Source organism: Lontra canadensis, unplaced genomic scaffold (genome assembly GCF_010015895.1).
Source record: "Lontra canadensis isolate GAN:19392208 unplaced genomic scaffold, GSC_riverotter_1.0 scaffold142, whole genome shotgun sequence".
NCBI lineage: Eukaryota > Metazoa > Chordata > Mammalia > Carnivora > Mustelidae > Lontra > Lontra canadensis.
Window position 1 is genome coordinate 1,883,228 of NW_022631136.1, and position 22,797 is coordinate 1,906,024.

At 55.5% G+C, this 22,797-nt stretch overlaps 1 protein-coding gene across 2 annotated transcripts; it reads right to left on the reverse strand.

Annotated features, from left to right (window-relative positions):
* Positions 1–365: 365 nt before the first annotated feature.
* RORC (RAR related orphan receptor C) lies at positions 366–22,712 on the reverse strand. 2 transcript variants are annotated; one of them, XM_032843676.1, is made up of 11 exons: positions 22,600–22,711; positions 20,370–20,399; positions 9,134–9,219; positions 8,647–8,788; positions 6,931–7,443; positions 6,576–6,697; positions 5,534–5,666; positions 5,263–5,370; positions 4,967–5,077; positions 3,516–3,625; positions 366–644 (listed from the first exon to the last, which is right to left on the reverse strand). In XM_032843676.1, the coding sequence occupies exons 1-11, from the start codon at positions 22,637–22,639 to the stop codon at positions 483–485; spliced, it is 1,557 nt and encodes a 518-aa protein (XP_032699567.1). In that variant the 5' UTR covers positions 22,640–22,711; the 3' UTR covers positions 366–482. The 2 variants fall into 2 exon arrangements, with proteins under 2 accessions (XP_032699567.1, XP_032699568.1); XM_032843677.1 differs by lacking the exons at positions 366–644; positions 3,516–3,625 and adding an exon at positions 3,743–3,822 and having other exon boundaries at positions 22,600–22,712.
* Positions 22,713–22,797: the final 85 nt, after the last annotated feature.

The following is a 22,797-nucleotide window of genomic DNA, read 5'->3' on the forward strand; positions in this document are numbered from 1 at the left end:
GTACAGGTTCTCCTGGGCTTCAGCCATCAGTCTCTGAGCTTGACATATTTCACCAGCCAAAGCCCATGGGGAAATGCAATGAGGTATTTTAAAGTCCTATTCTTAGCTTCTGAGCCCAGAGGTGAGTTCTGTTCATCCAGGGTGTCCTGGATCTGCCTAGTGTCCTGAGGACACCATGGTCCTTCTAGAGGTTCTTATGTGCCACCCAAGGCCTCTCAGAAGCTGGGGGTGAAGGGTCATGGGAAAGGAGATGCAACAAAGCTGAGGCTGGAGATGGTGTTCCTTCATCGCCACCCTCTGGCTCTTGGCCCCACTGCCAGGCAAGCCTGTGGGGGAAAACCAGTCTCAGCAACTGCACACCCCTCAAGAACAGGCAGGGACCACCCTCCGGGGGCACAGGTAAGAAATATGTGAAGGTGGGATGAGATCCGGGGAGGAAGGCCAGTAGGCTGTAGGGAAGGGAAAGGAGTCCCTCCTCCAGGTCACTCAGACAGGCCTTCAGGTGACTCAATTTCAGTGCTGAAGAGTTCCTTGTAGAGTGGAGGAAAAGCAGCTTGGACCACAATGGGGTGGAGATGCTGGAAGGTCTGCAGCTTTTCCACATGCTGGCTACACAGGCTCCGAAGTTTCCCCTTGGGTGGCAGCTGGAGATGGGTTAACAGGGGAGGAGGGTCAGTACTTTGGCCTTCTCCCCAGAGCAAAGATGTCCTCTCCTTCCTGGGCTAGGGCAGCCTGCCTTGCTTTCCCCTCTGCACTTGGTACTGGAAGAGGGGCTGGATAAGAGTCCATCACAGGGGGGTTATGTGTTCAGGAAACCGGAGGCAAACGAGGGCTGCTGCAGGACAGGTGTGTGTTTTCTGAGTGAACCCCCCCCCCCCCAATTACATTCCTGCTATTCCTAAAATGCACCCTGGTGAGTACTCTAATTCGCACTTTCTGCTCTTAGAAGAGTGATGCCCTGCAGCTCTGTTGTAGTCCGTCACACGCCCCTGGGACCTTCCTTGATGCTGTTCTCCTCACCTGGAATACCTTTCCGATCCTTCTTTGCTTGGCTAATAATTCCTCACTTTCAAGTGTCCCCTCCTCTGGGAATATTTCCCTAACCTGCATGGGGTGCCTTTCCTTTGGGCTTCCCTCTGTGTAGTAGCACTTAAACCCCATTTTAGGAAAATGGTCTAATTTGTTTGCCTTCCCACCCTAGCTAGGTTTAATTTCCTTAGGTAGGGTCTCTCCTTGTCTCCCTCTCTCCGTTTCCCTCTCTGTATCCTTTGTTCCTGTCATAATGCTTGGCACATGACAAATGCTCAATACCTCTCTAAATTATAAATGGTTTCCAAGCAGGTACCCAACACCACCAATACTCAGCCAGAGGGGAACAAAAGAGGCCCAGAGACCCATGAGGAGACACAGGCAGGGAGACCTCGCTGGAGAAAGGCTGAAAAAACCATTCAACCTCTGCAGCTTCCTGTATAACTAAGCTGGGCTTGAAAAGACCGCTCACTAGCTGCTCCCTTTTCCCCCCACTTAGTTTCCTAGGAAAGGGGCAGTCAGAGAAGACCAGGCACATAGATCTCTTGATATCTCTTGGATTCATTGTCTTCTCATTTCTGCTGATTTAGTCTGAGTTTGTCCGGATTGCCACAGTAGCTTCATCTGCCATCCGTTCATCACTAACTGTTGAGAACCTACTCAACTAGGCACTGTGATGGGCTACGGTGATAGGTCACTGGATAAAATAAAGTATAATAAAATAAAATAAAATATCTAGCTTTATTAAATGCATATTCTAATGAAGGATCCAGAAAACAAATATATAATAAGTTTGAGAATTTCTTAAAAAACAGTACTGCCGGGTGAGGGCTTTTTGCCTCAGGCGGTCAGGGAAAACCTCTCCAGAATGAAGAGATGGAGCCATTTGGAAGACTGGGGAAGAACTTTCCGGGCAGCGGGAACAGCAGATACAAAAGCCATGAGATGGCACGTGTGTGTGATGTGCTGAAGGAATGGCAAGGAGGCCAGTGCTGCTGGAACAGATGACTGAGGGGTCGGTGGGAGGAGAGGAGGTGAGAAAAGAAGTTGGGGTCATATCGTGCATGAGGCCAGTGAGCTATGACAGACTCTCGGGTTGCCTCTCAGCAGGATGGGTGGCTACAGCAGGACTGAAACCTGTGCTAAATGGCTCTCCTGCAGGATGGCCGAGCAAGGACTGGGGGACCTAACAGGCCACAAGAGAACACTTGGGGGTTAAGTGTGATGGTGGAGGGTTTGTATTCTGAAGGTAGAGCCAACCAGATCTGCTTTCCAGCTGCGCTCCCAGGCTTCAGTCTCTCCTTCCAATCCAGCCGACCGGACTCGAAGTTCTTTAGGACTTAGAATGTTGTGTAAGTCATCTCTTTATCCTCAGCACCTAGCACTCACTGTGCCTGGCACATAGCAAGGGCCCATTGCTTGAACGATTACATAAATGGTTCCTCTACGCGGGTTCCAAATTAAATTGCCTAAATAATAGCTCTGATGATATCATTCCTCTAGCCTTCGGAGCTCTCCATTGCCTGGAAATAAAGCCTTCATTCTTTAATATGGCACTGGAAGTCCTCTCTGATTTGTTACCTGACCTAATTTCAAGACTGTCTTCTGCTACTTCCCTGCCCTCATCAATGCCAGCTCTCAATCTTACACGTTAGAATGTACCACGAGCTATTCCCCATATATGTGCTATATTGCCTCCTTATTTTTGCCAATGGTTCCCACAGCCTGGAATGCTTGCCCTACCCCCATGAATGTCTGTTAAAATCTGACATACTTCATTGCCAACCTTAAATGCCACCTTCCTAGGAAGCGTTTATGACCCACTCCTTTTACCCCGAATTATTTTTAATTCCTGTTTTATGCTGTAATAACATTCCCCCACTATCTCTTATTGAAGTAACCTATGAGTGGTGCAGGGATATGGTAGGAGAGCCCTGGGATTAAATCTTACATTTATTACTTATCAATCGTGCAAATTTGGACTAGTTGCTTAAGTCTCTTCATCACTAAAAGGAGGTTTTAATACCTGTCCCATTGACTAAGCTGCCCTTAGGATGACTGCACGTCTGGGACAGCAGCATCTTGTTAATTGCATTACTACTGTATCACATACCGTAGGCTACTCTATATTAGAGTCACTGGTACACGAGCCTCTTTGTACCAGACCAGAAATGCTCAGTGAGGGCAAGGACCGCCTCTTGGGATCTTGCCATTCCACAGTGCCTTACACAAACAGGTGCTGAGTGAGTCTTGGCTATATTAAACCAAATTATTTCCTGGCAGTCCCTCCCAATTCCAGGTTCTCTTAACCTTCCGTCTGTATGCACGTCTCATCCCCTTGGTTCCCAAGCTGCTGCAAGCTCTCTTAACACAACATGACACTCAAGGGCTTCCTACCCACAACCTTGGAGCCTGGCCCTTGCCAGTCCTGGGGGCCCTGCTCCTGCACTGGACCTGACCTCCTCCACCTCAGGGACTGCTCCTACCTTAGCCAGAATGCCTTGGCGGTGAGTCTTGCAGAGATGGTGATGAAAAGCCAGCTCCAGGTTGTGCTGCAGCTGCTCTACTTTCCTTTTCTCTTGGAGCCCTGGCCGGTCTGAAGGAGGGCATGGGACCATAGTGAGAACAAGAAAGAACACGGACGTTAACGGCCCCCAGAAGGGTGTATCAGTTTGGACATCTGTGCTGGATAGTGGCCTTTTCGGCTGAATGTGTACGCACGTGCATGTGCATCCTGGTTTGGTCATGAGAAGCTCTGGAGCCTGGGGCTTGGCTAGCTGTCTACAGGGAAAGCTGGGGAGAGATGAAATGGATAAGGACATCCAGTCTCCTGGGGAGCCTGGGTGGCTCAGTCAGTTAAGCATCTGCCTTCAGCTCAGGTCATAATCCAAGGTCCTGGGATCAGGCCACGCATCTGTCCCCCTGCTCAGTGGGGAGCCTGGTTCTCTCTCTCCCTCTGCCTCTCCCCCTGCTCCTTCTCTCTCTCTTGCCTTCTCTTTCTCAAATAAAACCCTTAAAAAAAAGTAAAGACATTGAATCTCCTGACTCCAAGCGGCCTTCTCCCTGGTACCCTGATATTTCACATAGCCCATTCAATGCTCAGATTCCACTATGGGGGGAAAAATGAGAGGGAGCCCTGTCTCCTGGCTAAGGATGAGCCTGACAGCAGGTGGCCCTGCTGAAGCCCTAGGCCAGCACCAGGGCCTCTGCAGCCATCTGGGGCTAATTTCAACAGACAAACCACCTTTTGCCCTGGCTTCATAAAACGGCCAGAAGTCATCTTTTAAGTCTTTATCTCTAGTTCGAAGGGTGTGTTTAGGTCTCTACCCATTGGCAGAGTCAGACAACAGATAATCTTGATGGGCAAACTCAGGTTAGTAGCTCGACCCACTTCTCCGAGTTCTCCAAATACTTAGCCTTCCCCAGCTCAGCCCAGCCTGCTCTGTTCCGGGGGGTGGGCCCCCCGAGTCCTGCCATGACAGCGCACAGTCCTCAACCCAGCTTACACAGAGTAGTGATCCCCACGCATATGGCAATCTCCTGCGGGAGGCTATAAAAAATCCTGGTGCTCTGGCTATTCCCCAGATCAATGACCTCAGAGTCTCTGGGAGTGGAGCCCAGAGAAGAATCACTTTTTTAAAATCTCCAGGTCATTCCAGTGTGTGGCCTCACTGAACTGACTGACATGAGAGCTCAGGAGCAGACAAATCTCTCCCTGGGAAGTGGCGCCCTTCCTCACCTCCTAACAGCTCCCCGGCTCCCCATTTCTCCAAGCCCATCTTGGAGGGTGTTTCCCTCCCTGAGGCTCCTCTGAAATCTACTCTCTGCTCTTTAAAGCCATTTCCCAGATTTAACCGCATTTGAAGGTCCAGGCCCTTCAGCATCCGTCTCGCTCCAGCCACCTGCATGTCCCTCAGGCAAGCCCAGCGACACTCACTGGCATTGATGAGCACTAGTGCTGTGTAGAGAGCGATCTCGTCCTCAGAAAAGCGCAAGGAGCTCAGGGAGCGGGAGAAGTCGAAGATGGAGCTGATAAGCTCACTGCAGCCTGAGAGAGGGAAAAACCAAAGGATGAGCAAGGTAGATGAGGCCATGGCACCCGAGGACACCCGCCCTCTTGGTGTTGGGAGCAGGGGGGGTGATTTGCCCTGAAAAGAGGGAGCCTGGGTCTTGAAGCTTTAGATGGACTTGGCTATCCAATTCTGGTCTCTCTCATTTCCCCCTGCCCCTCACCCAAGGCTCGGAACAGCTCCATGCCACCGTATTTGCCTTCGAAAAAGACCGTGTGGTTGTCAGCGTTGTAGGCCCGGCACATCCTGACCAGCACCACTTCCATTGCTCCTGGAGAGGGGGGGACAGGCAGGCAGGAGTCAGGCGGAGCCAGGGAGCTGGCTAGGTGCCCCTCCAGGGTCCTGCTTTCCCTAAGCCACCTCCCTCTGCTCAGCCCAGCCCCACTGCATGCTCTCTCCCCCTCCCTCCAAGCCTGCCCCCAGTCTCCAGGCACCTGCTTTGAGAAGCACAATCTGGTCATTCTGGCAGAGCTCCATAAAGCCCGAGAGCCTCTTAGCGAACTCCACCACGTACTGAATGGCCTCGGTGAGGCGGTGGGCACAGCGTTCCCACATCTCCCACATGGACTGCAAGGAAGGAGGAGGGTCCCACTGTAGCCCCGTTTATGACCCTGTCACCCTCCCACGCCCCTGGGAGCCCAGACTGATAAACTGCGGGCGTGAGGTTCAGAACTCCCACACTCTCCACTCTGGCATTTTCAGCCTATTCTCAGCACAGATGCACACTCGGGTCAACTCCTGTCATTTGGTCCCACTCACTGAGCACCCATCAGCCACTGGCACCAAGTTAGCTGTCGTGGGGAAATGAAAAAAAAATCTGAGATGCAGCTTTGCCCTCAAAGGGTTTGTGTTTTGTTGAGGTGAGAAGCACATACTGACCCCTCTCCCCGTAAAGACCTGTAGAGCAGGAAAAACTGAATGCCCAACGAGTGTTTTTTAGAACAGGTATGATAGGCAAGAGCATAAACTTTGGAGCCCGGTGGATCTCAGTGTGCCTGTGGCTCTGCTACTTTATGACCTACGGTAAGTCTGTTGACTTCCCCGAGCTCAGTTTCCCAGTCTGTTAAATACAGAAATAAATGCCAGCCTCGGTTGCTGTGGTGAGGGTGGAGGATCATTTCTGGGAAGCGTGCATTTAGCACAGTGCCCGGCAGAGAAGGGGTGTTTAACAAATGGGAATCAGGTTTCTGACTACTGCTATCACACAGAGGGGACGGGGAAGGAGAGTGTACTGAGGGCTGTACACACCAAGGTCTGGGTGCTGGCAGAGGTAGGATGAAGTCCAGGCAAAACATAAATAGGAGAAAAGGAAAATCTATCCATCTGCTACACATAGACACGTAAGCACACACACACCCCAGACTTAAAAGCAGGTACACACTTGTGTCTGTCTGCTTCGCCCCAGTCCACTTGCATGTGCAAGTAGCCATCTCTTACCCTCCCCCCAACCCCTCCCACATGGTCTCCTGGCCTCACCTTCGTCTGGTAGCCGGCCACCTCCTCCCGGGAGAAGATGTTAGGGCGCTGCCGTAGCAGGTCCTCTAGCCGCAGCTGACATGTCTCTCGGTAGGACTTACAAACGTTCTGCACCAGGTGTTCTGGGGACAGAGGAAGGCACAGGCTTCATCTCAGCCAGCTGCGACCCTACCCATACTCGTTGGGTATGACCTTGGCCTATCCTTGGCCTGGCCCACCCCTGTTCTACCTCCCACCCCTCGGTCCCTCAGCTCCCTGGGGCTCATGTTTGGTGTACACAGGGTGCTGACTAGGGCCCCTCTCTTGGAAGCCCCTCCCTCATCATCCCTTCCCTCTCCGCCACCCCATTGCTCACCAGTCTCTGTCAGGGAGGCATAAGGCCCCTCTGGGGCGCTGTGGAAACTGAGGCTGCAGTAGCTGTCCAGGCCCCGTCCAGGTTCCTCAAGCCCAGGATGCCCAGCATCCTCAAAACGAAGTCCACATCTGTCAGGGCTCAGCTGGCTGCCTGTGCTGTAGAAGCCCTTGCCAGCCTCAGCCTTGCCCCGCTCAGGACTGTATTCCAGGTGGTATGAGGCCCCGTCAGGCCCGGCCTTGGCCAAGCTGCTGGGGTAGGAAGACCCGGAGCCCGGGGCTCTCAGGAGGCCAGGGGGGCAGGCCGCGGCCTCAGGCAGGTCAGGTGAGGAGCCCAGGGGCAGCTGCCCATCAGGGAGCCCTATATGACAGGCGAGGGGGTCGGCCCCCTGGCCCCCCGCTGGTGGGGTCTTGGCCACCTGTCCCCGCTGCTGCTGTTGCTGCCGCTGAAGCTGTTTCTGCACCTCGGCGTGCAGGCTGTCCCTCTGCTTCTTGGACATGCGGCCGAACTTGACAGCTGAAAGAGGTCGGGAATCAGGAGTTCTCAAGGCAGGAGCTCGGGGTACAGGACAGCATCGACAGGCATTTTGATCATTACAGAATTCACTTGCTGGTCCCTGAATAGCTGGCTCCAAGCAGAGCTTCTCCAGTGTGGCCTAAGAACCTCCCCTGGGGACCCCCAATTTTGCTTGAGAGCCCTTCCACCTCTTGCAGGTGTTTGCCGCGGGCTGTGTCCAGCCCGGTCTCCCAAGCAAACTCTCCCAGCTGGAAACCAGCTTCTGCTGGTAGCAGAATTCAAGCAGCAAGTCTGGACTGAGGACTCTGGCCTCCTGATGTCGGGGCTGGGGGTGGTCGAGTTGGGGGCCTCGAGCTGTATTGGGGTCACCTCGCCTGTCTAGGAGGGTCGGAGGAAGAGGAGAGCTGAGAACACAGGTCTCCCTGTGGTCAGGCCTGCAGGCTCCCTGGTGACCTAGATACTCACCACAGCCCAACCCAGGCTCCGCGGCTTGTTTCTGAACATCCTCTTCTGCTCTCTCTTTCCTGCCTTTTCACTACCCCCCACACCCCTCCCAGGTGTGGGGGCACAGCCCCTCGCCCCGCCTGCCCCTTTGCACCCCTGCGTGTTTCCTTTCACTTTGTTATTTTGGGCGCTGAAAAGTGCTGACAGCCTCTTTCTGGCTCCTCCTCACCTCATGCCTCCCCCAACCCCACCCTGGGCTCCCTCTGTGGTGGTGATGGGGGGCTGCACTGAGGTGGTGGGCAAGGGCTGAGGAGAAAGGCCTCAGGAACTACAGCCCTCACCCTCATGCCTTCCAGGTGGTTCTCAGGCTGACTCTGGCTCCAGTCTTTAGCCACTGTCGTGTCCTAGCAAGGGGATGGGGGTCTGGGGGGATGGAGCTAGTTCCGGAGCCATGGGGCAGGAGGGAGTGTGGAAGCTGGATGGTAACTGGGCCACAGGCAAAGGAAGTAAGGAGAATCCATCCCAGAAAGAAGGAAATGAGGAGCCTAGGACATTGGGGGAAGGAGGGCTGTTCTAGCAGAGCCTACAGTTGGGGACCACGAAGAACTTTGCTGAGGTGCACCCCCACGATGCGTGGCCAGCCCATGCCCCATGGATGGAAGGACATTTCTAAGGGGCAACCTCTGCCTAGCACAGCAGGCCCGCCTGCCTCTTTGGAGACTCCAGGGAAACCCCAGGGGGCTGCCTGCTTGGCCTCACCATCTCGGGACATGCCCAGTGCCAGGCATTTCTGCAGGCGACAGTGCTGGCATCGGTTTCGGCTGGTGCGGTCGATGGGGCAGTTCTGCTGGCGGGTGCAGGAGTAGACCACATGGCACTGCTGGCTCCGGCGGAAGAAACCCTGGGGAAGGCAGGCAGAGACCTCAGTTGCCCATCCCGGCCAGCCCCAGCTCTGTCCCCAGGGCTTCCAGCCCAGGTTCTGGCCCCAGCATTCCCAGACCCCACGACCGGTCCGTTTTCTCTCCTCCCTTTCTTAGCAGAATTACGACTTGCCACACAGTCATGTCCCCAGATTACGAAGAGGCCCTCCCGACTCAGGCACTGCTCCAGCAGCCCCCCAGCTGCCTCAGGAGAGTGACCCGGAGTCAGAACAAATGCCACAGAAAGAGAACAAAGCCCACATCACCCCTTCTGTCCACCGTGGAAGAGAAACTGTGCGCGAGTGTGCCTGCTTGTGCATGCTTACCTTGCACCCCTCACAGGTGATAACCCCGTAGTGGATCCCAGATGACTTGTCCCCACAGATTTTGCAAGGAATGACTTCAATTTGTGCTGAAAGAGAGAAGGAACAGGAGGTCAGCCCAGGGACCTGATCCGCCTCCTACCCTGCGCCTCTGGGCTGTAGATACAGGTACATGGTGTGTCCCCACCCTGTTCCGGCTTGCTCTACCGCGTCTTGCAAAATGGAAGAAGGGCAGTGCCAGTGCTGCCCTGCAAAGGGTCTGGGGAGGCCGTTTTCAGTTTCACAGGGCAACCAGGAGCTGTCTCAGCTCCATGGGGGCAGAAAATGCAGCTGCAGAGAGGACACCTGCTCCACCCTTGAAGTTGAAAAGCTCCAGTCACCACCCTCCCTCCTGAGGACCTAGGAGTTCTTGCTGATTAACAACACCTGCTTCCCGCCCAGGGGGCTTCCTCTAGGCCACCCTCCCCCACCAGGCTTTGCTCCCATGGGCAGAGGGTGAGGCGTGGGGGTGGGGGGAGGAGATGTGGTACGTTAAGGCAGGAGGCCCCCGGGGACCAAATAGAGATGCTGGCCATGCTCTGGCTGTGCTCGGCTGGCAGTGAAGGCTCAGGGATGGGCTGGGCAGTGACCAGGGCCAAGAGGATAGGGTCCACCGAGTAGGACCCAGAGAGGGTAAGGAGGAGTGAGATGGAGCCCAGGAGAGGGCTCAACAAGCCAGGTCTGTCAGATACTGAAGAATCAAACAGGACGCTGAGGCCCCAGGCCCTGGAGCAGAGAGTGGGCAGCTCTGCGTGTGTGCGCCCATGAGAGTGCCTGTGTTTATGGGCCCAATCACATGTGCGCCAATCATGAATGTTAACTCTGGCTGGGACTAGAGACCATCTCATGCAACCTTTGTCCTTTCCTTTCCTTTCCAGGTGGAGAGATAGACCAGACAGGGTAAGGTGGTTGGCCTGGAGTTCGTGCAGCTAGTTTCCCCCAGAGCTGGGTCTACACTCTATCTCCCCTGCTTTCCATTATGCTATTCCTTATACCTGGCTTTGGGGTCCATATGCCAGTGGGCATGTATGAGGGTGTGTGCACACAGGGAAGGTACATTTGTTTGTTAGCCAGCAGGCACAGTTGCCTGTTGGTGTGTTAGTGTTTGTTCATTGGCCAGTAGGACCCCCGGCTGCCCACTGAGCCCACTGTGGCCTTTCAGGGCTCCAGATTCTTCTCCTCTACTTTGCCCTATCCCTTTCAATGCCCAAAGCTCTCTACTGAGTTTCAGGGACCAGCAGTTGGGCTTCTCCCAGCTCATCTTTGAAGGGGAGTTGGGATTCCCGCTATGTTAGGGATTTTTATCCATCCCAAGAGGACAAGGGTCTCTTCTCTGCCGTGGATGCCTTGCTGCCTCCTCTTTGAGCAGGGAGGCTGAGTCCGAGCAGGCCAGAAAAGTGATCTAAGCCCCCAGCCCCAGGTCATCTCTGACTGGTCCCCAATTGTGTCCCACCGTGAGGGTCAGTGGAGGCAACAGGTTGCCTGTAGGGCAAGCCTGTGTTCCGTTGAGCTTACCTCCGGCCCAGGCCTGGACCCTGGTCCTGCAAAGGGCCTCCTGATGTGAGGTGGGGTGGGGGACGGTGGCTTGCCCACCACCCCATGGAATTTTGTTTCCCTCATCTTGAAACCATTGTCCCCTCAAGCCAACTTGGATCTGAGTCAGAGTAAGCAGCTGCCTTCTCCTGGGGGACAAGGCCCATGGGTGTCTGCAGTTCCTTCACGAGAAGTCATTTCTTTCCCCAACCTCAGCCCCCACTTGCCTGCCCAACATCCACATAGGAGGCTGTGATCATCATGGACAGATGGCAAGAGAGCCTTTCAGATTCTTCCCAGTAAATTAAGAGCAGATTGGAATGCATGGAAGGGAAGAGAGAACAAGAGGGGACCGGTAGCTGGAAAGGGGGCAGAAAATGTGGAGGCACCTGCATGTCAAGTCACTTAGATTCTCTAGGCCTAGGTTCCCTTGTCAGTGAAATCAGGATTAAAAAAGAACATTGCTGGGGCGTCTGGGTGGCTCAGTGGTTAAAGCCTCTGCCTTCGGCTCAGGTCATGATCCCAGGGTCTTGGGATCGAGCCTCACATCGGGCTCTCTGCTCAGCAGGGAGCCTGCCTCCTCCTCCTCTCTCTCTCTGCCTGCCTCTCTGCCTACTTGTGATCTGTCAAATAAATAAAAATCTTAAAAAAAAAATAAAGAACATTGCTTGTCTGTGGGATGATTGTAGATAGGACAATAGGTGTGATGACATTACCTGCGGAAAACACTGTGTTTAAGAGGCAAATTCTATGTATGCTGTTACTACAGAGCACAGCTGAAAGTGAAGAAATGCAATGGGAACCTGAGGCCCAGCAGAAGCCTTATGCCCCATAGAATCTGTGCTTGCTCGACACCTTCCCCTCCCAGCAGTGTGGGTCTCTCTCCACGGTGGCCCTCAGCTCAGAGAGGGGAGAAACCAACGTGGGTCACCCAAAAAAGCAAGCAGAGGGGAGATTAGGCCAAGCCACAGTGGGAACTCGGACTCTAGCCCAGCAGTCAACCACAGGCCTCCTGGCCTCTTCCCTTCTCCCAGAGCCACATCCGCGTGCGTGTGTGCGCCAACCACACAGGTGACCCAGACCCATCTCTCTCTGCCCCACACCTGACCCACAGCTGGTCCCAGCCCCAGGAACCTCACAACGCTGTGAACCAGGCCGTGCTCTTCTCATGGGATGGTGTAGCCGGCCATGGACCCCTTCACAAATACCTGTGCCTGGGGGGATGCTGGAGTCTGGACCCCAGCCACCAGGCCAGCCAATCTTCAGGGTTCCCCAACCACAGGCCCCCAAGACAGAGGTACACAGTGAGGTAGGAACATGGAGTCAGAGTTTCTGAGCTAGAGGGGTCCAGACCCTGTAGCCTCTGAGCTAGAAAGACCAAGAGGCTTGGGATTGGCAGGCAACAGAGATTTAGACCTTGAGATGGAGAAACAGGGGTAGCGACACAGAAAAACCCACAGTGAGGTCCCAGTCCCAGTGCCCTGCGCCTGGCCCTGTGTGTAGCATCAGGCCCTCTGCTCCCACTGCTCCCTCCTTCCCCTGCCACCTGTACCTCGTTCAATGCCATCTGCCCGAAACCTCAAAGAGAAAGTACTGGTGTGCATGAGTGTGACTTCTGGAGGCGGGGAGGGGAGAGGATGGGAAGGGCTGGCAGAGGTGACAATGGGCTGAGCAGGGGCTGAAAAACACCTCGGATCCCTCACCTTCACAGCCTACCCCTGAGCCCCTGCCTGAAGCAGCAGGTGATGGGAACCCAGGTTGGGGAGGGGGAGCTGAGTAATCACAGGATTACTCAAACTGTTGTGCTGGAGCCTGGCCTGCCAGGAACTTACCATCTAAGGGCCTGCGGGTGCCAGGAACTCGAACCAAGCAAAGGTCAGGGCTGTCTAGGCCAGCCCCTGTGGCCCCCGCTGCTTCGCTGCTTCGGGAAGATCTTTGTATCTCATTGTTGCTCTCTCCCGGGGGCCCAGCAAAGGAAACTCTCACACTCCCAGGAGACAGAAGTGCCTCCTTGCTCAGGAAGGCTCCCAAGATCACCTAGGGACTTTGCGATTCTAGCCCTTTGCGTTTCACACAAGATTACCAAGGGATCTTGTGAACGTGTTGTGAGAAGTTCCCTTCTCAGGTCTGGGGGCCCAGATTGTGCATTTGGACAGGCTCTGGTTGGTGCCCACTCTGGCTGGTCGTCAGCCTATGCTTTTGAGTAGCAAGATTCTGGGCCCTCTTGAGGCTTTTTGGGTCAGGCTGCTCCTCCTGGGGGGTGAGGGTGGGGTTGGTCCTCTCCTGCCCCAGTTCATTCTTGTGTCTTCAACCTGGGAGACCTCTAAAGAGAGGTCTAAAGAGACCTCTAAAGCTTCAATTCTGAAAGGGTGCTGGGGAGAGAAAAGGAATCTCTTCTGGATTGCTTCAGAGACTGAAGTATCCCCAAGGAGCTTGCTCTGCACGTCTCCTCTGTGGGGAAATCCGGTAGCAACAAAGTGGTCTATCTGCCCCTCCCTCCAACCCCTCTAATCTCGCCCTTCCCACAGCTGTGAGATTGATTGATAGTGCTCTCACCTTAGGAAGCCAGCCGTGAGCCTTGTCCAGGTGCCCTATGCCACAGAGAGGAAGTGGTGGGAGCAAAGGAGGGGCTCTAATCCATGGGGATCTCTCCCCTCAAACCCCAGAGCCTCCCCTAGCCCTGATGGTGAGTGGGTGCAGTCAGAGGAGCCGTGGGGTCCTTAGCTTCTCCTGGTGCTTTGTCAGTCTCCCGCTGGGCCTTCCTTCTCTTCTCTTTCTCTCTCCTTTTCTCCACTGGACAGTGATTAAGGTGGGATGGTAGTGATAGACATCAGCCTTGGCTGAATTCTTACTCTGTGCCAGGCTTTCCATATGTGTTTCCTTAATGATTATGCCAACCCTGGGAACTAGGCATTACTTGCCTTGTCCCCGTTTCACAGATGAGAAAGCAATCTGAGCGGGCATAAGTGGCTTGACTACGGTTACAGAGTCTGACGTGGCATATCTGGCATTTGAACCCAGGTCTTTGTACCTCGAGAGCCCATGTCCCCAACCGTTAAGCTACACCCCCTCCAAGGATGAGATGCCCAAATACATCAAGGAGATGGGATAGGGGACAAGATTATTGGCTGCAGAGGAAAATGTGAAGTGTGGAGGTGGGCTGGGAACAGAATTCAGAGAGGACCCCCTGTGGAACTAAAGCTGACACTCGTGTCTAGTGTAAAGACCCATGGAGACATGGCTCCCTCTGTCCCAGCTCTTCCTCTCTGGAGCCCACTTCCTCCTGCCTTTACTCATGTCTTGGGGCAGGCTTCCAAGGCCAAGGTGGAACAGCTTGCCTGACCAGCAGAGCTCCTTCAGGGGTGTGGACTGGCTTTCATACATCTTAGTAGGCCTCTGCAGAGATGAATGAGTGAATGGGAAAGAGGAATGCATCTCTTTTCTTAGTTTAGCTCCTCCCAACCCCCCACCAGCACAGAGACCACAGCTCAGGCCAGGGGTCCCCTGTGTACCCCAGCCTGCCACCAGCCTCCCTCCTTTCTCAGCCCTCCTTCCCACAGCTTCTGCAAAGCTGGAAACCACGGTGGTGGGTGCCACCACAGGGGAGCAGGAGGGGGAGGGTCAGTGGGGGGCCAGGAGAGAGCTGCTCTCTACCTGCTGAACACTACTCCCAAGCCAGGGCGAGGATTTTCTGCTGATACACCCAGATCCCGGGGCTGAGAAATTCGTGAAGCTAAAACTCAGGTGGGCGAGGGAGAGTCTGGGCTTCTGAAAAGCCACGAAAGCCAGCCAGCCGCCTGAAACCCCTCCTGGTGCCCCCGCCACCCCCGCAGTCTGGGACAGGAGAAAGGAGGGGAAACAGAAGAATTGAGTGAAAACAACCAGTGCATGGGGTGGGGGGAGGGGATGAATCACCAGGAGGAAGCTCTGAGGAGTGGGAGCCCCAAGTCCCAGTCACGGGCTTCCCAGCCGCCAGGGTGGGAGCTCCCTTCCACAGGGCTCTGCTGTTCCAGGACACATGGAACCCAGTGACACTCCGGCTCTGGTGCTGAGTCCCGCCCTGTTAGTGTCCCTTCCCGAAAGAGACACCCCTGTCTGTTCTGAGGCCAGAGTCCCAGGACAGCATTGCAGTGGCAGGAGGAGTAGAGGTTAGATCTCAGAAAGGACTGGCCATGGAGGACGAGAGGAGACCCCAGGGCTGCCTTCCATAGAGGGCCCTTAGCATGGGAAAGTCCCTGTTCCCTGTTTGAGTCAGGTACACAGAGGCAGGGGAGGGGAGGCGTGCCTCTGGGACGGGTGGGGACACCAACACCCATGCTTTGCTGTACGGGACAGGCTGGGATACTCCAGGGGCTAGTATCTTGGGCTGGGGGTGTTTGGGATTCCTGTTAGGAATGGAAGAGAGGAAAAGGCAAAGGTGCAGGGGTGATACAAGGAAGGAGGGGGCCCTTTGTAAAGTCTTCAGGTGGCCCTGGGCTCTCAGGATAAGAGCTGTGACCCCCTGGGGACCTGGACTTCTTTCTGGCCCACTGCTCATCATGATCATGACGAGACTTGGGAAGATCAGGGCACAGCAAAGACAGGCATGAGACCTCCCATCTGCCCCCCACCCCCACCACCTCGCCATCCATAGCCAGTGCTGGGGCCTCATGCCTCTTGGCTCCACACTGGGATGTCCTCAGAGAGAGAGAGATGACTGGGGCCACCATGCCTCTGGCTGGCTGGGGAATCTGTTTGGCCAATGGACTTTTCCTCTTTACTTAGCAGCAGGTAGCCATGGCAGGGAACTGTTCCATCCTTTCCGAACCTCCATGTACTCCATGCCTCCCTCTCTCTGCCTTCCTGGACGCTGTCATTACTTCACGTCTCCCCTTGGCCACCCATCCTCCTCCCTCTGCATCTCTCTCTCTGTGTCGGTGTGCCTTACTACCTTCTGTGCTCCAGCTCTCTCTTGGGTTTCATACCTCGGTGTTTTGGTGGTATTTCCTGGTACTTCTCCATTTGTAGCTCCATCAGGACATCACTGGCCTCTGCTCCTCTTTTTATTTCCTGGTCTGTGTCTGCCCCTTGGTCTCTGGGTGTGTCATAGTCCCCAGCCCCCAATGTGCTGCCTCTCTCTGACTAGGGTCAGAAGGCATGGAGGTGGCTGGCACTCACTAGGAGTGTGTATGGGGCGGGAGTGGGGGACAGTCAGGTAACCCAGGGCCATGAGATACCCAGAGATGTCCAAGTGAGAAGCATTGGTGGCATCTGGTCCCAGATCGGAGGGGACCCCTCTCTCCTATCTACCAGCCTGGATGGAGCTGTTGGGGGATATCATGTGGAGCTGCCTAGAAGCTCCCTCATTCAGTCCTGGGGACTCCTGCTTTCCTGCCGAGCTCTGAAGCATATCCGATCCTTGCTCGCTAGGGTGGATTTGCTGACTGGAGGTCATTTCTGGGAAGATTGGTTTGCTAACCTTTGCTGCTAATCGGAAGAAGCTAGAAGGAAACGAAAGCTCCAAAGGGCCCCTCTTCCTGTGGAAGGTTTGGCTTTTTTCCTCGCCTCACTGACCCACCCAGCTTATACACCTGCACTGGGATCTCTGTCCCAAGCTCTTCCTTTCCTATGGCCTCCTCTTCGTATGTGTCCTGGGAGCGTTGAGACGTCTTCACCAGCCTTGGGGATGCTCACCTCGGGGACCAGGGCTCTCTTCTTGGTCATGGGTCCTTAGAACTGGAGCCTCTCCCAAGCTGGTTTTGTTTTTAGGTTCAGCTCTCTTGTTTTGTTGATGAGGAGACCAGGGCCCCGTGACTTGCCGAAGGCTACATGGCGAGTCAGTGACAGAGCTGGCACCAGAACCTGGTTTTTAGACTCTCGACCCATGGGTCTTTCCAGGACCCAATATGGCTTCTTTTCTGTGGTTTGTGGGAAGACCCCAGGTTGAGGCTGGGGCTGCCTCAGGCCTCAGGCCACAGGGACATGGGGCTTCCCTTTTGCGCATTTGCCTGCTGCTCTGAGAGGTTCTTTAGCTTTCCTTACATGAACACAGGGATTGTCTGATTCACCCATCCTTGCTCTGCTAGAAGGCACAGGGACCCCAGACATCTGCCTACTAGCTGTTGGCCCATGGCTCCACACCAGGAAGGGAGTGAAGCTGAAGTCTTTCTGCTCCCATCTCCCTTCCCCTAGCCCCCTCATCAAATGGGTGACTGAAACTGAGGACACACACACACACACACACACACGCATGTTGAGACCTGGATGTGGGGTTCGGACCCCCTCTACCTGCTGATCTGGCTTTCCTCTCCCTGTCCTGCTGCTTTGGGGCACAGCAACCCCTCTGGCCGTCTGGCTCCTCTTTCACCAACTCGGAGGCAGGTTGGAGGCATGGAGGGAAACTCTGCAGTGAGAGTCCGGGTCTGTGCCTGTCAGTTAGCAGCTGCCCTCTGCTACAGCAGTGGGATCTGGGGCGAAGCTCTCCCCTTCCTGGGGCTCAGTCCTTTCTTGTTAAACGAGGAGCAGAGCACCTCAGATACTCCTGCAGATCGTTTCCAGGGCTCACGACAGTGGCGTTCCTCTACAACCCCATGTATTACCCAACCCGCTCTAAGAAAATTGCCCAGGGAGCAAGACTTGTCAGTTACTCCACCCATCTCCCAACAGACCTTGGCCTTGCCTGGGACACACGCTGCCAGCAAGAAAGAGCACTCAGCTTTGCTCACACTGTTCCCAAGACACCCCTCTGTTCTAGAGGCCCAGGGATGACGATGGCGTCCAGGCTTCCCCACTCCCAGGTGGCCCCCTTCACTTACTTCTCATGACTGAGCCTTGGGCTTTGCCGCTGCCTCAGCTCTCTGTCCTCAGCAGGGGGTGGTCCAGGGATGGGGCACAGCTGGCAGCTGGGTTGGGGGTGAGGCCCTTTCTGCAGAGCCTCAGCTCGTAGCTCTGCACCTAGCTCTCTCCCAATTCTTCTGGGGCAGGGGGGTTTAAGCCACCACCACACAGGTGGCCGAGTGACAAACCCCCCTCACCGCATCCCCACCCCCTCTGGGGTGCAGCAAGTAGGATGACAGGCGCCCCACGTGGCCAATCTGGGCCCGGGGCAGGGTGTGAGGGGCGGGGCAGCCAATTGCAGGGGGCGTTGGAAAATTCCAAAACCACATGCGACAGCCACACGCGGTAAAAGCTGTTTCCACCCGCCGGGGTAGTTCTGGCTGGGGAACCAGAATGGAGCTCACAGGAGCCGGGCCAGGTTCCTACTCCCCCCTCCCACTGAGGACCCAAGCCTGACCCTCTTTGCCAGGTGACTCCAGGGACAGGGATGTTTCTAGAGGTAAGTCACAGGATGTCTTCCTGGAGGGGGAAGTGGCTTGTGCCACCTGAGACCCTGTGGACTGCCAACAGCCACCCAGTCGGGTGAGATCTGGGAGGCTGCCCCACCGCCCACCATGCTCAAGCCCTCCTTACTGATGTGGTGCATGCCCCCGGACTAGGGAATCAATGATAAGAGCAGCGGTAATAATCATCAGACAAATACCCACTATCTGCAGGAAGTGTTAGTCTGTCAGAAATTTCCTCAAGAGCAAAACTGAAATTGGAATGCAGATAACGATGATGGCGGTGATGATGGTGAGGGTAATAATAATTATAATGTTTACATTGTGCCAGAAACACTTCTTACGGTTTTATATGGATTATCTAATCCTTACAAAATACTTTTATGAGGTAAGGTACTGTTATCCCCATTTTGAAGATGAAGAAAATGAGACACAGAGAGGTGAAGTAACTTGCCCAAGGTCACACAGCTAGTAAGTGGTGGGGTCAGAATTCAAACTCCGGCAGTTTGGCCTCAGGAATGGCAGGGTTTCTCTGGTTCAAGTCTGCTCTTGAGGGTGTGTCTCAGCTTGGGAGGTCTCCTGGCATGTGAGTCTAGAGTTTTTCGGCCTGGGGGTCCTTCTGAGGGGCTCTTTCAGCCTCATATCTGCTCTGTGGGGTACCTCAGACTGGGAGTTCCCTTTTCAGGGCCCTCCAGTAGCTAGCCCTTTCTTCGTCTGGGGGTCTCTCCTGGGTTCCTCCCTTCTTGGGGTTGTCTTGAACCCCCTCCTTGGAGTTGTCTCAATTTGGAGCCTATTTCTCTGAGCCTCCCAGCCTGGGGGAGTCAATCTCTCCTGGGTTCTCTGCACCAAACTTCTTAAAGAGGTCTCTGATCTTGCCAGGCCTCCAGCAGCTCCTCAGCCTGGTATAGGCTTTTCCCCACTGGCCTTCCTCTGGCTCTCGACCTGGGCAGTGGATTGGGGTAGGGGCTGTCCCCCTGGCTTCTCAGAGGACGCTCTGGACTCGGGGTAGGGACGTGGTTGCTCAGGACCTTTGGGCTGGGAAGGGGGCGTGGTCCTGGCCAAGGTTTCTGTGGTAAGAGGTTAAGATAGGAATGGCATGTAGCCTCTTCCAGTTCCCGCTGCTCCGAAAGTCCCCCTTCTCCCTCCCCACCCACATATGGTCCCTGGCTCCCATCCCCCAGCTCACGAGCACGTCACTCCTTGACCTGCTTTCCTCCCAGGGCCCTGCTCAGCATTTCCGTGGGGCCCTGTGGCTAGGGGCAGGCGAGGCACAGATCAGGATTGTGCTGAGCAAAGCAAGCCCCCACCCAGGAGGATGTGGCATCCTGGATGCCCCCCCAGCCCTTGTCTGCCCAGCTCAGGGACCAGGGGATGCTGTTGCCTCTGCGATTTCTCTACTGGGAACGGGGAGGCTCTAAGCAATCTTGGAAGCCAGAGGAGGGTCAGCGAGCTCTCCGGAGGAACTGGCTGGTAATCCAAGGGAGGGCCATGGAGAAAGGCAGGTGGTCTCTTGCCCCAGAATGGTCCTTTGTCCTCATTAATTCAGGGACTTATGCTTATGGAGGCCTTCTCCCAGAGTACCTTCGGGCTATTAAGGGCAGCATGCATGGCCCTGATGGGATAGAAGCTTTGTGACTGAAGTGAGGTGGGTGCATTTTCTGGGAGAGTAGCCTCTCCCACAAACTAGGGAGCTAGATCTGCTGTGCTGAGAGGTCCCTAAAAGAGGGTACATACTCTCCAGTATCCTTGGGAAGTCCTTCCTGAGCTCTAGACCCCTTCCCACATGCTGTAACCTCAATCTTTCAGGGCCCAGAGTGTCCCTGGGTATCATGTTTCCTACAGAGGTGAAGGCTTTCCTGCTCTCCAGCTCTGTACAGCCTGGCTTGTTCACACCTCAGGACGTGTTAACCACTGAGAGGAGCACCAAACATGGCTCAGCTGCCACGAAGCCTGCTGGCACAGGCTCCCTGAGTTCCCGAGGCTGCCCCTGCCTCCCTCTGCTCTCTCTCTCCCTCCTTTCCCCTACTGGCTCCTGTGCCTCTGTCCAGCACCCCTCCTCTCCATCTTCCAGGGATCCTTTTAATAATCATTCTCCCCTTGTGTCTGTGGTGCCCCCTCTCTGTGGGCTTCCCCCTGATGTGTCACCCTGCTTTTGAGGTTTCTTCACCCCTCCCCCTGCTGGGCTCCCTATCTCCCCTCCTTCCCTAGGCGATGCCTCTGCCACCTCTGCTGGGCTCCCCTGTCTCTGGGCCTGCTCTCAGCCTTGCTCTCTCGCGCACACCCCCAGAGCCCTGCTCAACTCATCTCTCCACACCCCATGCCAGGGGCTGCCCCAACCCTCTACTCACAGGTGTGGGTCTTCTTTGCAGCCAGCAGCTCTGGAAAGAGAAGACAGAGGGCCGGGGCCAGAAGTTGAAGACGACCGTGGGCACCAGGAGACAAACCCCTCCCCATCACAGCCCCTATCCTACCCCATTCCTTCCTCCAGAACCTGGTGTCTGAGCAGAAGGTAGCCCCATCCTCCACAGCACCCATCTCTCTGTTCTCTGCCCCGCAGGGCCTCCAAAGTGCCAGGCTTCTCACCACGTCTGGGAGTCCCTCAAACTATTCCTTCTCTCGAAATGTCCTTTCCTGACGCCCTGCTCAGCGTTAAGCCAACTTCTCATCGCTCAAGCTTCCGACAGGAGAAGCTGCCCACGCCCCTCTCTGCTGACCTCGTGCTGACACTCAGCCCCTTGCGTTTGGTTTCCCAACACTCACCGCCATGTGGTTATCTAACTGCTATCATTGTGTCATTATCCATGAAATGAGGCTCTCTCGCTACCTGGGAGGCTGTCTCAGTGACATTGTTATTCCCAGAGCCTTCCATAGTGGCTGGCCCATTAGAGGAGCACGTAAATACTTTGGAACTAGAGGTACAGCTCTGTGGGAGTTAAAACTCTTGGTTGCTTTCTGGTGCCTGAAAGCACCGAGGGCTTCCAGAGGTGTGGAGATTGAGGGTAAGACACTGAAGATATCTGGAGGAAGAAGTGGGAGATTCTGCCTTCCCAGACGTCTAGTCTACCAGCCCGCAGAGGAAGGAGTCCCTTCTTACTCCTAGTGCAGGTACACAGCAGGCAAGTAGAGTGCCTGGGTGGATTGACATAGGGTGGGCAGGGACGCACATACTTCTGAGGGGCGGCTGCTAAGGGAAGCCTTAGCTTCAGCGTCGTGGCAGTGGTGGTTTTGGTGGTGGGGTGGGGAAGGTGGTTATTCATTTATAGCATTTATTGAACACCTACCAAGGGAGCCCCTGGGAAGAGGTTTCCCCTGCCAGTCCTTGGTCCCTTTCCTACCACCACATAGCAGCTCCTCATAGAGCACAAGGCCAGCCTTTTGTCCCAGAAAAGGCTGCAGCCCTCCCTTATGCCCCCTATAGTATCCCTGATCTCCAAATCTGCTCTCCTGTTACATTTTCCCTTCCGCTGCCCAATCCTGGACATCTCTCCACCATCCCCTGCATACTGTCCTTCTACATAGGAGATGCTCCCCACTGGCCAGCTTCCTCCACGGGGCAGGGTTGTGGGGGGGGTGGTAGTGGTGATGAATGGACTAGAAGGGTTGGGCTCTGCTGGGGTGGTGGGGTGGGGGAGGATTGCCCCAGGAAGGAGTGGTTCCATCCGGCCCCTCCCCCCTCCCCCTGATCCTGACTGGCCCCACCCAGCTTCCTCCCTGACGTGGCACCCTCTCTCTGGCCTCCAACCCTGTACCTTGGAACAGTCCTGGGAGGGGGGTGCTCCCTTCACCAGCCAGCCAGTTGCCTGCCTGGGAAGTGGATTTCGTCCTCCACCAGGTGGCCCCAGAGCCTGCTGGCCTCACTCACTTTGGTGCTCATTACTGATCAAGCATGTGGCAGTGGCTCCCTCTCTGAGAGGGTCTCTGAGTTAGACCACACGTGGGGCCAAGGACTGCCTGACTCTGTCTCCCACTGCCCCGGTCTGCTGCAGAAATGAAACCCCACCCTCCTGGGCCAGTGGGGAGGAAAGTGCCAGGCTAGTGGACATGGGCAGCTGACAGGGTGTGCTTGCTTCCACCCCCGACCCTTGGTCTGTCACCCTTAAAGGTAGGACAGGTCCCTCCGTTGGTGAGTGAACAGAGGGTGGAGTGGCCAGCCTTCCAGCGGTGGCTAGGTTCCGTTTTGCCAGCAGTGTCGCCACCTCCTCGCAGGGGGCGCTCGTGCTGGGGAGGGCCTGCCCACATTCTGACCCTTCCTGGCTCAGCTCCTCACACCCCCCCTCACCCCTGCCCCACACCTGTTGCTTCCTTCTCCACAGCTCCCTTTCTTTCCTCTCTATGTGTTTCCTGCTTCACCCCCTTTCCACGCTCTCCTCTGCTGAGTCCCCAGTCTCTCCTCCTGCTTCTCCTTCAGTTTCCATCAAGACTGGCCGGCATCTCCAGCCAGTCCATCTCTCTCCTCTTTTCTTGTCTTGTCCTCCTCTTTCTCCTCCTCTCTTCTTGACCAGACTCTTCCAATCTCTCTCTCTTCCGAACCTCCTGGCAAGTCCTTTCCACCTGCCTGCAGGGCCATGGGCCTCTTACCCTGCGAGGCTCGGTGCTGTCTCTGTGGGCCCCTGTCCATGGGGCAGCTCCCTTGGTGCCGTCCTTGCTGCCCTGGCTGCCCAGGAGGGCAGGGAGCAGGGCCCAGGAGAGGGAGGAGGGAGCAGGGAGGGAGCACCTGGCCTGTCAGCAGGCAGGGGAAAGGAGTGGCTGGCAGAGTGGCCTGGCAGCAGGAGGGGA